Source organism: Ranitomeya imitator, chromosome 5, assembly GCF_032444005.1.
Source record: "Ranitomeya imitator isolate aRanImi1 chromosome 5, aRanImi1.pri, whole genome shotgun sequence".
NCBI lineage: Eukaryota > Metazoa > Chordata > Amphibia > Anura > Dendrobatidae > Ranitomeya > Ranitomeya imitator.
In genome coordinates, this window is record NC_091286.1 from 519,549,883 (window position 1) to 519,568,420 (window position 18,538).

Here is an 18,538-nt window from a genome sequence, read left to right on the forward strand (position 1 = left end):
ATATAAGCCGACACGGAATAAATAAAATATAAAACGTACCGCACCGAAGGTAGATGGAAAGTGGAGCCCAGGTGCGTATTAATATATCAACCGATATTCAAATATAATGCAGTAATAACAGGCAATAAAGAAGACGTAATCACCGCATGCATACACAAGGTAAGTTTAAGGCCGGCTTCACACTCAGCGTATGAAAATACGGTCCGTATATTACGGCCGTAATACGCTGAAAAGTCTCGAAAATAGTGGTCCGTAGCTCCTCCGTAGGCAGGGTGTTTCAGCGTATTTTGCACATGGCATCCTCTGTATGTAATCCGTATATCATCCGTACTGCGTGTTTTTATCGCAGGCTTGCAAAACCGACATACGGCTATACAAGGGATCCATGTGTAAAAAAAACAACAAAAACATATATACTGTGTGTGTGTGTGTATATATATATATATATATATATATATATATATATATATATATATATATATATATATATATATATATATATATATCAGTAGACACATATATGTATATATATTAATATTTCATCCAGCGCGATATAGCAGAAAGCCGGTAATTCAATTACCGGCTTTTGCTATCTCCTTCCTAAACCCGACATGATATGAGACCTGGTTTACATACAGTAAACCATCTCATATCACCATTTTTTTTTTGCATATTCCACACTACTAATGTTAGTAGTGTGTCTATGCAAAATTTGGCCGTTCTAGCTATTAAATTAAGGGGTTAAATGGCGGAAAAAATTGGTGTGGGCTCCCGCACAATTTTCTCCGCCAGAGTGGTAAAGCCAGTGACTGAGGGCAGATATTAATAGCCTGGAGAGGGTCCATGGTTATTGGCTCCCCCTGGCTAAAAACATCTGCCCCCAGCCACCCCAGAAAAGGCAAATCTGGAAGATGCGCCTATTCTGGCACTTGGCCACTCTCTTCCCATTCCCGTGTAGCGGTGGGATATGGGGTGATGAAGGGTTAATGCCACCTTGCTATTGTAAGGTGACATTAAGCCAGATTAATAATGGAGAGGCGTCAATTATGACACCTATCCATTATTAATCCAATACTAGTAAAGGGTTAAAAAAATACACAAACACATTATTAAAAATTATTTTAATGAAATAAAAACAAAGGTTGTTGTAATATTTTATTGAACGCCCAATCCAACACTGAAGACCCTCGTTCTGTAACAAAAAAAACATAATAAACCAACAATATCCTTACCTTCCGCAGATCTGTAAAGTCCAACGATGTAAATCCATCTGAAGGGGTTAAATTATTTTGCAGACACGAGTTTTGCTAATGCAACGTTGCTCATGTCTGCAAAACCTCGGAGAATGTAGGTAAAGTAGGTTAATGACCTATATTTACCTGCATTTGCGGTGAGGCGCCCTCTGCTGGCTGTTCCTAGATCGTGGGAACTTTCCTAGAAAGCTCCCTGGCTCGAGATCATAAGAGGCGCCCTCTGCTGGTTGTCCTCATATGAACTCGAGCCAGGGAGCTTTCTAGGAAAGTTCCCACGATCTAGGAACAGCCATGTGTCTCACTGACATATATATATATATATATACCTATTCTATGTGTACACATTTATTCTACCTATTCTACTGGAAGCTGTCAGTGTGATTTTACTGTACACTGCACTGAATTACCGGCTTTTCTCGCTAACACCGCTGCGTATTTCTCGCAAGTCACACTGCTGGTCCGTGTGTAATCCGTATTTTTGGGGCTTCCATAGACTTTCATTGACGTTTTATTTGCGCAATATGGTGACAAACGCAGCATGCTGCGATTTTCTACGGCCGTAGAAAGCCGTATAATACTGATCAGTTTAATACGGCAGATAGGAGCAGGGGCATAGAGAATAATTGTGTCGTATGTTTTGCGACTTTTACGGACGTAGTTTCTGCGCTCTTACGTCCGTAAAACTCGCAAGTGTGAAGCCGGCCTAAACAAGTTGTTCCAAAGAGACCTCAAGATAGATGAATCAGTACAACACAGAGCACAACCTCCATAAAAGAATACTGGAATCAGCAAATCAGGAAAAAAAAAAAGACACAAAAATAAATATAATATATATATATATATATATATATATATATATATATATAATATTTTATTGCATGGAGGGGTGCATGAAAGGAGAGAAAACACCGCCCGTCGGACCGTTAACAGAGCCCGCCAAATTCAGATGACAGAGTCCCTTTAACTAGTTAAATGCCGCTGTCAAAAGCTGACAGCGGCATTTTACCGCTTCTGGCCGCGTGGCTGGAAATGCACGCATCGCCGGAAATGCACGCATCGCCGACCCCCGTCACATGATCGGCATATATATATATAGAAAAAAGCCGCAAGAAAACGAAACTAACAAAAAACTGATATAAAATAAGAGAAATCAACATAACACCCGTTACAAGGAGTGGAAAAAAAACTATGTCGGCGATGCGTGCATTTCCAGCCACGCGGCCAGAAGCGGTAAAATGCCGCTGTCAGCTTTTGACAGCGGCATTTAACTAGTTAAAGGGACTCTGTCACCTGAATTTGGCGGGCTCTGTTAGCGGTCCGATGGGCGGTGTTTTCTCTCCTTTCATGCACCCCTCTCTTTCAAGACAATATTGCAGCCAGCGGGAAAGGAAGGGGTGCATGAAAGGAGAGAAAACACCGCCCATCAGGCCGTTAACAGAGCCAAATTCAGGTGACAGAGTCCCTTTAAGGCTACGTTCACATTAGCATTTCCCGACGCATGCGTCATGCGCCCCTACATTTAACATGGGGGACGCATGGATATGCGTTGTGCTGCGTTGTGCGACGCATTGGTTTTTTTTATGCCGCAAGCGCCGGGCGCAGAAAACGCAACAAGTTGCATTTTTCTTGTGTCCAAATTTCGGCAAAAAAAACTACGCATGCGTCGCAAAACGCAGCGTTTTTGCGTGTGTTTTGGTGCGTTTTTATTTGCGTTGTGCGTTGCGTCGCCGACGCAGCGGCGCACAACGCAAATGTGAACGTAGCCTAATAGATTGCGATTTCACTCGCCGCTATTGCGCTCACATATCAGCTGTTCAAAACAGCTGACATGTCGCGGCTTTGATGTGGGCTCACCGCCTGAGCCCACATCAAAGCAGGGGATCTGACCTCGGACGTACTATCCCGTCTGAGGTCAGAAAGGGGTTACACATAAACTTGTAATGGATGAAATCTTCGGGCAGATTGGATTTTCTCCACAGATGTTTGTTGAAATAGAACACTATATAATAAATGAGTTTTACTTTTTGCATTGAAGAACTGAAAAATTAACACTTTGATATTCTAATTTTGTGAGAAGCACCTGTACATGCTACAGAGGGTGCTCACTTGTATACGAAAAAAGTACAGTACAGGCCAAAAGTTTGGGCACACCTCATTTAAAGATTTTTCTGTATTTTCAGGACTATGAAAATTGTACAGTCACACTGAAGGCATCAAAACTATGAATTAACACATGTGGAAATATATACTTAACAAAAAAGTGTCAAACAACTGAAAATATGTCTTCTATTCTATTTTTTATTGCCATAATACAAAATTCTAAGTAAAGAAAAATGAGTGGCCATCATTACTTTAAGAAAAGAAGGTCAGTCAGTCCGAAAAACCATAAAGCGCTACAAAGAAACTGGCTCACATGAGGACCGCCCCAGGAAAGGAAGACCAATAGTCACCTCTGCTTCTGAGGATAAGTTTATCCGAGTCACCAGCCTCAGAAATCGCAGGTTAACAGCAGCTCAGATTAGAGACCAGGTCAATGCCATACAGAGTTCTAGCAGCAGACACATCTCTACAACAACTGTTAAGAGGAGACTTTGTGCAGCAGGCCTTCATGGTAAAATAGCTGCTAGGAAACCACTGCTAAGGACAGGCAACAAGCAGAAGAGACTTCTTTGGGCTAAAGAACACAAGGAATGGACATTAGACCAGTGGAAATCTGTGCTTTGGTCTGATGAGTCCAAATTTGAGATCTTTGGTTCCAACCACCGTGTCTTTGTGTGACACAGAAAAGGTGAATGGATGGACTCTACATGCCTGGTTCCCATCGTGAAGCATGGAGGAGGAGGTGCGATGGTGTGGGGGTGCTTTGCTGGTGACACTGTTGGGGATTTATTCAAAATTGAAGGCATACTGATCCAGCATGGCTACCACAGCATCTTGCAGCAGCATGCTATTCCATCCGGTTTGCGTTTAGTTGGACCATCATTTATTTTTCAACAGAACAATGACCCAAAACACACCTCCAGGCTGTGTAAGGGCTATTTGACCAAGAAGGAGAGTGATGGGGTGCTACGCCAGATGACCTGGCCTCCACAGTCACCAGACCTGAACCCAATCGAGATGGCTTGGGGTGAGCTGGACCGCAGAGTGAAGGCAAAAGGGCCAACAAGTGCTAAGCATCTCTGGGAACTTCTTCAAGATTGTTGGAAGACCATTCCCGGTGACTACCTCTTGAAGCTTATCAAGAGAATGCCAAGAGTGTGCAAAGCAGTCATCAAAGCAAAAGGTGGCTACTTTGAAGAACCTAGAATATAAGACATATTTTCAGTTGTTTCACACTTTTTTGTTAAGTATATAATTGTACATGTGTTAGTCAATTCATAGTTTTGATGCCTTCAGTGTGAAAGTACAATTTTCATAGTCATGAAAATACAGGAAAAATGTTTAAATGAGAACGTGTGTCCAAACTTTTGGTTTGTACTGTATATATATGTAGTATAACACAATGAAAAAGCAGTAAGATGAAATATTTATCAGAAAAAGACCAGATCAAGGTGATGGAAAACACCTGAACAAAGAGTACATAGGCCTGTTATGCAACAGTGGCCGGTAACAACATGACTAGATATATATGTACCGTATTCATGATCTACTAATGTAACAAGTAATATTTAAAGAGCCCAAATGTACTGGCTGGAGTCATATGAGGGGTTAATAGTAGCATATCCTGAATGACAAGCTCATGTCTATAACAACATTAAAGGGAGAGGAGCACTCAATATATTAGAACAACATAAGAATAGTTCACATTGTCCATTATTAGCATATATATAAATCATAAGGCTATGTGCACACGTTGTGGATTCTCTGCGGATCCGCAGCGTTTTTTGAGGTGCAGAAACGCTGCAGATCCGCAATTGATTTACAGTACAATGTAAATCAATGAGAAAAAAAAAAACTGCACACTTTGCGGAAAATCCAATGCGGAAACGCTGCGGTTTAAAAGAAGTAGCATGTCACTTTTTTGTGAATCTGCAGCGTTTTTGTACCCATTCTATTATAGAAATTCGCAGGGGTAAAAAACCGCAGCAAATCCGCCCCCAAAAAAAAACGCAGCAAAAAAGCACAAAAAATGCTGCGGAACCGCACAAAAAACGTGACAAATCCGCAGGTGCGTTTTCTGCCAGGAGAGACAGAAATCGCACCAGAAATTCCTAAGGCTAATCCGCAACGTGTGCACATAGCCTAAATGTAACCTGTCTCCACATTATCATACATGAATCATAAAAGTGGCCGACCTCTAGAGGGTATCACCGGAGTGAAGCTGTTGATCCACAGACTGTAAATAAATTCACCTTGTTTTGCAGCATATCCTTTGGAGTGAAGAGTTTCATTACTACTGGTATTCCTTCTGGAGTGCAGTTTATGATTTTTCTACTGATTTTAAGTAGCAGCCTCAAAATGTCCAGGCCAACAACGCGTTTCGATGTAATCATACCTCTTCATACCTCCACAATGATTGTGGTTGGTCCTGGTGAAGAGGGATTACTTCAAACGCGTTGACAGATAAAACCGCATCTGGTCTTATCGTATATTGGATCCTCGGCAGCGCGGGTTAACATCCACTGTCATCTCCAAGTTTGAACCCTATCTTTTTCATAAATGATGGCGTTCGGGAAAAATCAACGGGGAGCCACCAATGCATGTGATGTCAAAACACAAACTATCGTCAATACATTAATTTCAAAATTATTTTTGCATGTTCCCTTAACAGAACGGTGTGCATGGCATAACTTATTTTGCACACTGGATAGCACAAAGCTTTGGAGGAGGGTCCACTTTCATTAGTTGCGGCTTTGTAACGACCTTTTTTGCTTCACATACTGAAACCCAGCAGGTTCATGTACTGATGCAAATAGGGAGCAATATCCACAGAAAACCCAACATAGAACAAGAATTTATTTTGCTTTACTGGTTCTGAGAAAACAGTCTCTGGTGTACTTTTCCTGGCTACACACCGAAGTCCAATGTTGTCACTATCAATAAAGAGATATTATTGCATAAAAATAGCTTAGAGTTTTACATAAATCTTAGAAACCTTTAACCTGTTCCAGGATGGTGTTTAAATAGGAGTTTGTGGAGAAAGACCTGCATTCCTCAGATTCCATGGTCAGCCCCATGGACACAGTCCCACCTTAAGACAGCCCACCCAAAGAACTTGGAAAACAACATTACCGCACAAAAAATAAGTCAGGAGCTGCACACATGCACGTCTTACATGCAGAGTAATATTGTTCTATGAGCAACAGGAAAGGTCTGTACGCTAACGAAAGTAATGCTGCTTCCACTACAGAAAAGCTCGGCAGCACAAATCTGCACCATACAGTGGTTATAAAAAGTCTTCACTCCCCTATTAAAATTACAGGTTTTTGTCATGTAATGAAATCATATTACATAACTTTTCATAACTTGCTAAACCTTTAGGCTATATTCACACGTTGCGGTTTTTACCGCGGAACCGCAGCGATTTTGCCGCTGCGGGTCCGCTGCAGTTTCCATAGCGTTTCCATTTACATGTAAACCCTATGGAAACCGCAAACCGCTGTGCACATGCTGCGGGAAAAACCGCGCGGGAACGCAGCGGTTTAAAACACGCAGCATGTCACTTCTTTGTGCAGAATCGCTGCGATTCTGCACCCATAGGAATACATTGAACCGCTAAGGCTACTTTCACACTAGCGTTAACTGCAATCCGTCACAATGCGTCGTTTTGCAGAAAAAACGCATCCTGCAAAAGTGTTTGCAGGATGCGTTTTTTCTCCATTGACTAACATTACGCGACGCATTGCGACGGATTGCCACACGTCGCAACCGTCGTGCGACGGTTGCGCCGTTTTTCGGCCAACCGTCGGCCGCAAAAAACGTTCCATGTAACATTTTTTGCTGCCGACGGACCGTCTTTTCCGACCGCGCATGCGCGGCCGGAACTCCTCCCCCACCTCCCCGCACCTCACAATGGGGCAGCGGATGCGCTGAAAAGCAGCATCCGCTGCACCCGTTGTGCGGCGGAGGCAACGCTAGCGTCGGTAACCTCGGCCCGACGCACTGCGACGGGCCGGGCCCGACGCTAGTGTGAAAGAAGCCTTACTTCCCGCATGGGGCTGTGCCCACGTTGCGGGAAGTAAGCGGATAATGTGCGGATGGTACCCGGGGTGGAGGAGAGGAGACTCTCCTCCAGGCCCCGGGAACCATATTTGGGGTTAAAAAAAAGAATAAAAATAAAAAATCATGTTATACTCACCCTCTGAAGTCTCAGCGCTGCACGCGGCCGTCCGGTCAGAGTTGCTGTGCGACCAGGACCTTCGGTGACGTCGCGGTCACATGACCGTGACGTCACGAAGGGTCCTTCTCGCACAGCATCTCTGGAACCGGACCGCCGGGTGCAGCGCCGAGGGATCGGGACGTCAGAGGGTGAGTATAACCAATTTTTATTATTTTTAACATTACTATTGATGCTGCATATTGCTGCATATGCAGCATCAATAGTATAGGCGGAAACCCGCAGTGGAAACCGCGGAACAAACCGCGATAAATCTGCAGGGAGAACCGCAGTTGTTTTGCCCTGCAGATTTATCAAATCCGCTGCGGGAGAACCCGCAGGGACAGGACGCTATGTGTGAACATGGCCTTAGGGTATGTGCACACGATGCAGATTTAGTGCAGAATTGGTGCAGAACTGCAGCAGATTTTTCTGCAGCAGAAACGCAGCAGAACTGCACTGTGATTTACAGTACAATGTAAATCAATGTGAAAAGAAAAAAGCTGTGCACATGGTGCAGAAAAATCTGCGCAGAAACGCTGCAGATTTCAAAGAAGTGCACGTCGCTTCTTTTGTGCAGTTCTGCAGCGTTTCTGCGCAGATTTTTCTGCACCATGTGCACAGCTTTTTCTTTTCACATTGATTTACATAGTACTGCACAGAAACTGCACAGAAACTGCATAGAAACTGCACAGAAACTGCATAAAAACTGCACAGAAACTGCATAGAAATTGCACAGAAACTGCACAGAAACTGCACAGAAACTGCACAGAAACTGCACAGAAACTGCACAGAAACTGCATCAAATCTGCAGATGCAGATTTAGTGCAGAAAATTCTGCACCACATTTCCTACGTGTGCACATAGCCTTAATGTCACCTATAATCTGTTCAATTCAATTGAAAAACAAAATTGGGAGAAAAATAATGAACTGAAATAATATGGTTACATAAATACGCACATTCTTAAATTAAAAGTACCCTTTGAATTTATGATCGCAGTCAGTCTTTTTGGGTAGGAGTCTATCAGCACGGCACATCTAGAACTGGCAATCTTTGCCCCCTCTACCTAGCAGTAACGCTTCATATGAGACATATAGACCAGGAGAGCAAAATATGGCGATGCACAACTTAAAAAAAACAAAAACCCTTCTTTTAGTGTGTGTGACAGCAGCCAAATGTAAAACACTGATATGAATCTGGTATTGCTGTAATAGCAGGGACCCAAAGGATAAAGTAGTCTTCTTACATATACTGCACAAAGAACGGCGTAAAAAAATAAGTCAAGTCAATTCTTCACCTGCGGTTGATTTGTTCATTCTGTCTCCCAAAGTTCGTATCAAGGCACGGCTCACATTTATCCTGCACTCTACGATGAGCGCCTACAACGGGGTTTACGAGTAAATCTCTGAAATACGGGCTTCAGACAGAACCCCAGCAGAAGATCTCCTATAATGAGGCAGATGAAGGCACAGTGGACGCCGTCTGGCCTTTGATCTGACAGTGTTCATCTTTTTAGGTGTACATAAAAGCACAGTTGGCCACAGTATTGTGCACTTCTGAAAAGAAGGACACTGCTGAATAGAGGCCAGACAGAGTTCAGAGTAACTCTGTTGCCTCATTATAGTGAATGGATCCTTCCGTAGTTTCATGTGAATCACGTAATTTGGAGATTTAGATGGAAACCCCAGAAGTGTTCAGTGCAGAGAGCCGGATAAAAGTGATCCAAAATGTTATGTAAAATGTTCCCAACAAAAGCTTCAACTCAATAAAAAAAAAAATCCCTCACTCAGGTCCATCATCTGTTAACTGAAATAAAGGGGGTTTCCACATTACTGGTAGTACAAAGGCTCTAGAAAAGTGAAATGACTCCTCGCCTCATCAAAAAGAAACATTCAGGAAATTCTGCACTGCTGTTTGTTTCTGAAAAACACCCACAGAGTCAAAATTGTCACTACAACTGTAGATAAATTCACGAAGGGGTATAATTTCCAAAATGGGGTCAATTGAGGGGGTATTCAGCGCTTCTAGGACTTTGGGGCTCTGTATATTGAGTCTGGAAACTATTCTAGGAAAATCTGTGCTCCAAGAGGCAAATGGTGCTCAGTCCCTCCCGAGTCTTGCCGTGTGGCTAAGCAGTCCTGTACAGCTACATACTGGGTATTTCTCCATTCAGACATTGATGGACAAATTTTGGTGCAATTTTTATCCACTTCCCTGTGTCAAAATGTAAAATCTGGAGCTAAAACAAAATTTTGTTGGTAAAAGTGTAATGATTTTTTCTTCACTGCCCGAAGTTCTAAAATTCTGTGAGAAACCTATGGTGTCAATATGATCACTGCAGCTAAAATCATTGAGAGGCGTAGTTTGTAAAGTGGGGTCACTTATTTTGGGGGGGTTCTGCTGGTCTGGCATATCAGGGGCATATCAGGCATATCAGGGGCATATCTGGCATATCAGTGTGACATGGTACCCTCAAATCAGTCCAGGAAAATCTGAATTCAAATATGGCACTCCTTCCCTTCTGAGTTTTGCACTGTGCCTCAAAAGTAGTTTTCAACCACATATGGTATATGGGTATAATCGGGAGAAATTGCACAACAAATTTTGGGGTCCATTTTCTCCTGCTATTCTTGTGAAAGTCAAAAAAATTTGGGGCTAAAATTTCACAGATCAATGTAGCAAAATTATGCAAAGCACCTATGGTTTCACGGTGTTCACCACACGTCTAGATAAATTCCTTGAGGGAGTATACTTTACAAAATGGAGTAACTTGTGGGGGGTTTCCCACAGATTAGACATATCAGCGGCTCTCCAAACATGACATAACACCAGCAGACCATTACATAAGAGTCTGAGTTCGAAAGCGTCACTCCATCCTATCTGAACCCTGCCGTACGCCCAAACAGTAGTTTTCCCCCACATAGAGGGTATCTGCATACTCAGAAGAAATTGCACAACAGATCTCCATGTCACCTCACCCGCACACCCTAGAGGCCCACTAGCCCCAGCGGTGGCGCTTCGGGTCACCACACCAGCCGAGGCAGAGGGACCCCAGCTGCCTGAGTCGGACTGATTGGCCCCGGAATCCCACGACGATCTTCCTTCTGGTAAGTCTGTAGGTCTCCCATCAAGGACAGGAAACCAACTGATGCGGGAGAGTGGTACCGCCCTTTTTATTTGTAGGTTTCCTGTCCTTGGTGAGCGGATCCCCTCTCTCCGTGGTGCCGTCATGGGCGACAGAGAAAAAACGCATCATGTGCACAAAAATTGCAGAATGCATTCTAAATGATGGGATGCATAATGTATGCTTTTTTTCGTGTTTTTATAGCCAAAAAACCTGAAAAAAAAACGTGAAAAGTCTGCAACGTTTGCACACAGCCTAACTATTCTCAGCTGCCATACATACAGACATCTAAGAAAGGTGGTCCTAAAGATTCAATGGCTTCCTAATACTGTGCATGGCGATGCCCCCACCCCTGCTTATTAGGGCCCATTTCCCTAACCCCTAGTTTGCATACAATACAGTTGCTCTGGAGAAAAGACTTTTTTGGGATTCAACACCCAGTAATATGATAGAATGCAGCAGCAGTGAGGGTATGTGCACACGTCCGGATTTCTTGCCGAAATTTCCTGAAGAAAACCGGAAATTTTCTGCAAGAAATCCGCATTTTTTGTTGCGTTTTTTTTTTTTTTTTCGTTTTCTTCGCGGTTTTTTTAGCATTCTGCAAGCGTAATTAGCTTGCAGAATGCTAAAGTTTTCCAAGTGATCTGTAGCATCGCTCGGAAAACTGACTGACAGGTTGGTCACACTTGTCAAACATAGTGTTTGACAAGTGTGACCAACTTTTTACTATAGATGCTGCCTATGCAGCATCAATAGTAAAAGATAGAATGTTTAAAAATAATTAAAAAAATGGTTATACTTACCTGCAGACAGCCGATCTCCTCGGCGGCGTCCGTTCCTATAGATGGTTTGTGTGTGAAGGACCTTAGATGACGTCGCGTGTTATGAACTGGTGGTTTAGGAGCAACATGGGACGAGCTCTGAAGGAGGTGGTACCTGTACTGACCACAGTCCCTAAGCTCAACACAACACTAGAAGTAGCCGTGGGATGCTCCTGTCACTCCCTAGGCACCTCGTCACAGCCTGAGAACTAACTACCCCTAAAGATAGAAACAGGAAAACTATCTTGCCTCAGAGAAAATCCCCAAAGGATAGATAGCCCCCCACAAGTAATGACTGAGTGGACAGGGAAAAGACATATGTAGAATGAAACCAGAATGTAGCCCAGGAGGCCAGTCTAGCTAGATAAATAAGACAGGACGGAATACTGTGCGGTCAGTATTAAAAACTACAAAAATCCACACAGAGTTTACAAAAATCTCCACACCTGACTAAAGGTGTGGAGGATAAATCTGCTTCCCAGAGCTTCCAGCTTAACTGAATTAATCCATACTGACAAGCTGGACAAAACATAGAATGCACAGAACGAAGAAGTCCACAACATGTGGACAGAAAAGAGCAAAGAAAGGACTTATCTTTACTGAACTGGTCAGGATATCAGGGAAATCCAAGAGAGATGTGAATCCAACCAGGAACCATTGACAAGTGGCACTGGCTGAAGGGAAGAGCCAGGCATAAATAGCCGAGCAGAAAGACAATCAGTGGAAGCAGCTGCAGACTGCTAAATCCAAGGAGCAGCCATTCCACTCAAAACCACCGGAGGGAGCCCAAGAGCAGAACTCACAAAAGTGCCACTTACAACCACCGGAGGGAGCCTAAGAGCGGAATTCACAACAGTCGCGGCTTGTGATTGGTCGCGTGAGCGGTCACATGAGCGGTCACGCGACCAATCACAAGACCGCGACGTCCTTCACACATACCATCTAAAGGAACGGAACCGGCAGCGTGCACCGGAGAGGTGGGAACACTCCTGGGGCCATCAGAGGGTGAGTATATCACTATTTTTTATTTTAATTCTTTTTTTTTTTTTACCAATTATATGGTGCCCAGTCCGTGGAGGAGAGTCTCCTCTCCTCCACCCTGGGTACCAACCGCACATAATCTGCTTACTTCCCGCATGGTGTGCATAGCCCCATGCTGAAAGTATGCAGATCAATGCACTCCTAGGTGTGCGGAATCCCCGCAATTCCGCATATTTAATGAACATGTTGCTTTTTTTTTTTCGCGATGCGATTTTTTCGCGGAAAAAAAAATGCAACATTTGCACAAAAAATGCGGAATACCCTGCAAATAATAGGAGGCATATGTTAGCGTTCTTTTCGCGTCTTTATCACGTTTTTATAGCGAAAAAAACGCAGAAAAAAACGCGAAAAATCCTGAACGTGTGCATATGGCCTAAAACTCTATAGTGGCTCCTGATTTTCAGATCTCTCACCTAATTATGCACCAAGAGAAATACAGGAATAAGTACAATACTTGGTGCTGCTCTAAAAAAACTGCATATAAATAGCATAAAACCTGCAGGGGTATAGCTATCGCTTAAGTGACCATAGAAACAGATGGCCGGTGGCATTACACACTCTGTCCCTGTGCAACCCACTCAGATCCCTAGAATAGTAACATTTCCCCGAAAGCACAATGGCAGCACTGCGCCAGGCCTGATAAAACAGCACATTGGATGTAGGCTGCTCCCTACAATGTAAATGCAAGATGTCCCCAGGTGTCACTAACATTGTCATGTGTGATGCAAGACAACTCCAAGCAGAAAACATGTCTGCTAATATCTCCGGAGGCCAAAGTGCTGATGCAAGATCCCAGTGGGAGAGAAAAGTTCCACTGCAACTGAAAGAGAAAACCTACAAAGATGAAGTGGAATATACAGGTGCTTCTCACCAAATTAGAAGATCATCAAAATGGTAATTTATTTCAGTTCTTAAATACAAAAAGTGAAACTCATTATGTAGAGTCATTACAGAGTGATCTATTTCAAGTGATTATTTCTGTTAAAGGGAACCTGTCACCCCCAAAATCGAAGATGAGCTAAGCCCACCAGCCCCCGATGTATCCTGAAAGATGAGAAAAAGAGGATAGATTATACTCACCCAGGGGCGGTTCCAGTCCGGTTCTAGTCCGATGGGCGTCGCGGTCCGGTGGCTCCCATCTTCATACTGTGACGTCCTCTTCTTGTGTTCATGCTGCGGCGCAGGCATACTTTGTCTGTCCTGTTGAGGGCTGAGCAAAGAACTACAGTGCGCAGGCGCCGGGAAAGGTCAGAGAGGCCCAGCACCTGCGCACTGCAGTACTTTGCTCTGTCCTCAACAGGACAGACAAAGTATGCCTGCGAAGCAGCGTGAACACAAGAAGAGGACATCGTAAGATGGGAGGCCCTGGACCGAACCGCGACACCCATCGGACCGGACCGCCCCCCCCAGGTGAGTATAATCTAACCTCTTTCTCATCTTTTAGGATACATCGGGGGCTTATTTACAGCATTACAGAATGCTGTAGATAAGCCCCTGATGCTGATGGACTTCGCTCATCTTCGATTTTGGGGGGTGACAGGTTCCCTTTAATGTTGATGATTATGGCTTACAGCCAATGAAAACCCAAAAGTCATTATCTCAGTAAATTAGAATACTTTATAACACCAGCTTGAAAAATTATATTAAAATTTGAAATGTTGGCCTACTGAAATGTATGCAATGCACTCAATACTTGGTCGGGGTTCCTTTTGTATCAATTACTGCATCAATGCGGCGTGGCATGGAGGCGATCAGCCTGTGGCACTGCTGGGGTGTTATGGAAGCCCAGGTTGCTTTGATAGACCCCCCACAGGCCGTCCCAGAGCACGAGCATATCATTAACTCAAAACTGATAATAAAGATTAAAGAACAACCACAAGACGGATTTCATCAACCAAAGTGTCATTAATCAGTATAACGGCGCCAACCTGACACTGTCTGTACGTTACTGAGCACAGTCCTACTGACCGGTTCCCTTTAAGGCCATCCCAAATAGGGTCTCTGATGTGGGAAGACTGTTTTTTTTTGCGTTTTTTATTCTATCAAAAGTATGTTAACTAAGCACTATTTCCATGCACTATTGCTGTTTATTTATTGCAGAGTATTTGCTTATTCTGTTTTTTTTTATCTTGGGTTTATGAATGAGAAAAGAACTAGAAAAGCATCTGAACAAAAGCCACCGTCAAAGGTAATGTCCAATAACAAGGTCATACAGGGACCTGGCGGCAGGGTACAACGATGGACAGTTCTGTGACATCAGTAGATCAGGCAATGACACACGATTCTTACCCAAACCTTATGTTATATGACTATCACCGAGGATTGAGGACATAATGGCCACTTCTAGGTGTGTAGGTCAACTGTGGGCACGGCACCAAGAAGTCATGCATACCCGGACCAATCCGCTCAGAAGCATTTGTTGCACAGGAATATAAAATGTGAAGACGTCCATCTATAAATTACTTTTACAGATACATGGCCTGGAGCCACCGGATTTACAAACTAACCAGGGTGATTGAGTTCACGTAAAGTGAGATAATGTAAAACAGGCTGAAATGTCTGCTGAAAGTCATTCCTCCAGCTCCAAGCGGCTGATGCTATTGACCACAAGCCTCTACGGGACGATCTCCACAGCCAGGTAATGGAATCTTACATTAAGCAATGCAAACGTGATTACCTAAAAAGGCCTGATGTCTGGCTCCAGCGCTCAGCTTAACTCTTCCCTGCCCCTGAGGCATAATGCTGGCTATTGGTAGATGAATACCTCAGTCCATAGACGCTTTATTTAGTTACCAGGCATAATGGAGGTTTGCTCCGAGACTGCATTTAGCACCATAATCCCAATACACGGCCTGGATTCCCGCACTTCTAGGAAGCAGAGATATGAGGATTTTCACAGCAGATCTTCCCTAGGCTTCTTGTAAAGCATTACTTAATAACATTGATTGCTACGGTTATTAAATCTGCTCCCACAATAGTACATGACGAGCCGGGCGCACCATGTCATTCAGCAAGGTCATCCAGCAACTACAAAAAGAGGGTGGATCATCATGGCCGCCACCATTTCCTTACACCGACTGAGTATATAAGGGGACGCAGGATCAAGACGTCAAAGCTAAAGCTTTAAGATTTGTTTTGCATGGATTTGTTTAAAGAACTAAATCATTGTATTGCAACTGCTAATAAATTCCAAAATAACAACAAAAAAAAAGACATTGTTACTTCACATTTACCCGTCCCTTTCATGATTCACCAGACAAAATAATGATGGCGCTTGTAACATCCTGACTATGAGTCACCTGAGACACGGCACAGCGGCATTCAAGCACAGGCTACAAGAGCCACTAAATCAAGAGCCAAAATCCTCTACAAGTAAAAACTTCTAAAAACAATCTTGTGATTTTTGCAAAAATGACAGTTTTTGTCCCACATTAGATACGGCGACCACCTTTCTGCCCTCATACACAGTATGATAAAATGCTGCATCTCTGCCCTTCATCCGGCCTGCAACAAAAGAAAAATGCCTTCTATTATACTCCCCAGTGGGGCGGTCCGGTCTGAGGGGTGTCGCTGGTCTTGGTCTGGCGCATCTCTTCTTCTTTGGAGTCTTCCTTCTGTGCTTTGTGTGGGTGACACATCTTATGTCATCCACGGTGTATCCACGGTGTATCCCCGGCATCACGCTCCTGCGCAGGTGTACTTATCTGTGCTGTCTAGGACACAGCAAAGTAATGCAGTGCGCAGGTGCCAGGAAAGTCAAAGAGGCCCGGTGCATGCGCACTGCTGAACGTCTGCGCACTGTGGATGATATAGGACGCGTCATCCGCATGAAACAAAGAAAAAGGACGGCATCAAAACAAAGGAGGTGCCAGACCAAGACCGGCGACAGCCCTCGGACCGAACGCCCCATAGGGGAGTATAATAACAGGTGTTTTCCCATTGCTGCAGGCCGGATTGGGGCATAATTATATATATATTATAGGCACTGGCCTTACCTTGTATGGGACAAACCTGGTGAAAGGTTCCCTTTAATGATTCTGAAGCACCATACAGCAGTGGTCCCCAACTCCAGGCCTCGAGGGCCGCCAACAGTGCAGGTTTTCAGGATTTCCTTAGTATTGCACAGGGGTTGGAATCATCACCTGTGCAGATGATCACATTACCACCAATGCAATACTAAAGAAATCCTGAAAACCTGCACTGTTGGCGGCCCTCGAGGCCTGGAGTTGGGGACCCCTGCCATACAGTAAGAGTAAACTTACCTGCTAATTAAAGTCTTACAGATCAGAAAGCGACAACCGGTCCTACCTTAATGTCAAAGTTACAATCCAGTCTCCGGATGAGGACGATATAAACGCTGGAAGTGTTGTCCTTTTGCACTGGAGGGGGAGCGATGGGTTCACACGCATTCTCTGGCTTGGAGGTTATCAAAAAACCCTAAAGAAAACAAAGCAAGTGGAAATTATTGTATTTGCCAACAAAGACATCAGGAAATTCTACTATGAAGACTTCCCAATCAGTAAAGCAGAACTTCGCTATTACACTTCCAATTCCTGATCATGAGCAAGAATCCTGTGTGTGGTCAATGAGTGGGAATCTTTACTTCAAGATGATAAAAACCCTGCTCAGTCAATCTGGTGAATCCACAGGTCCATGGCTCTTTAAGATGGCTGCAGTGAGACGAATAAGGTCCCATGACAACAGCCAGATCTTGGGGACAATGGCTTCAGGAATGGCTCAACATCAGAGTTCCCCAACCTGTGGCTACTCCCGAAATATAGCCATAACACAACCCTGTGGACGTGTCTGACTCTCAGGGAATTGGCAGAGTGGTTACACCAACGTCACAGCTTAGGGGAACGAGGATGCACATTATCCATGGGGCAGTGCTACCGGCTCATACATTGCAGCCATCCAAATATACTTTGGATTCACAGGCTTTTTAGATTTGAGCACCACCACCAATGACAAAGTACTTGATAATAAGTGCAGTCCTTTTAACGGAGGTGTTGAACGGACTGCACTAACGCAGTGTGAACTTAGCCTAAGGTTAAAGCTTAATACATATATTAAAATAATCGCAGAAGTTGTCAATTAAAGTTAAATCAACACTAATATAAAAAGATTCCTTCAGCAGAAGAAAAGCTAGTGCAGCTTATGCCATTAGTGAAAACTACCTCACCAGATGAGGCTTTGCAAAAAAAAAAATCAAGGGACACCTCACAGTTCAAGAAACACCGATTACAAATACATGTAAGAAGCCTACAAAATGATATATAATATTCACATTTGTACAGCTGGTTTATCATGGAACGTAGGCAGTACAGTGACTCGCACTGAAAAGATGCAATTATAGCAGTCATGTAATAACGCATTAGATTAGAACCTGCTAGAGAAATTTGTAGGAGCACAGCACCATCTAGTGGACAAATGCACTAACATCTACACTGTAGCCAGCGAATGTTTAGGGCACCAGAACTACGACTCACATCTCTGTACCATACTACGTGGGAACAACACGTGCTGAACCACTGTTATTATCTACATGTTCCCCTTTGGCTACAAGTATATGTCTAGGATCACAGCCGAGGGGTCGCACAGATCCCACCAGCTTGTTAGGGAGACGCAACTCCGCTGCGTAAAATAGTCAGGACATGACTGATGAGTGGTAGGCCGTGACTGCTTCCACAACTGGGCCGGTTATTGGGAAACTCACAGTGAGTGTAAGGTATATGCACCTCAGATTCCAACTGACTGAAAATCTATATCACACACACACGCAAGTCACAACAACAACAAAGAACCACTAGCTGCCATCACCGATTATTTATACAGGCCAATTACAGGCAGTGTATGGCTTCAGGGGTGCCATTTACAGAGCAAGAGGAACCGAGCCATTAAATTGTATATATTTAATCCAGAAAGGTAGGCAGTGTTTAGAAAAAAAACATACAAACATGATACAAAACAGGAACAACAAA

At 43.8% G+C, this 18,538-nt stretch overlaps 1 protein-coding gene across 4 annotated transcripts in view; it reads right to left on the reverse strand.

The window, feature by feature from the left end:
• The window catches only part of RNF13 (ring finger protein 13), a 145,425-nt gene that overhangs the window by 36,996 nt on the left and 89,891 nt on the right, over positions 1-18,538 (reverse strand). For all 4 annotated transcript variants that reach the window (XM_069727541.1, XM_069727539.1, XM_069727538.1 and 1 more), the window contains exon 4: positions 16,866-16,994. In XM_069727541.1, coding sequence (XP_069583642.1) covers positions 16,866-16,994 — 129 coding nt within the window. The remainder of the gene's footprint in view (positions 1-16,865; positions 16,995-18,538) is intronic.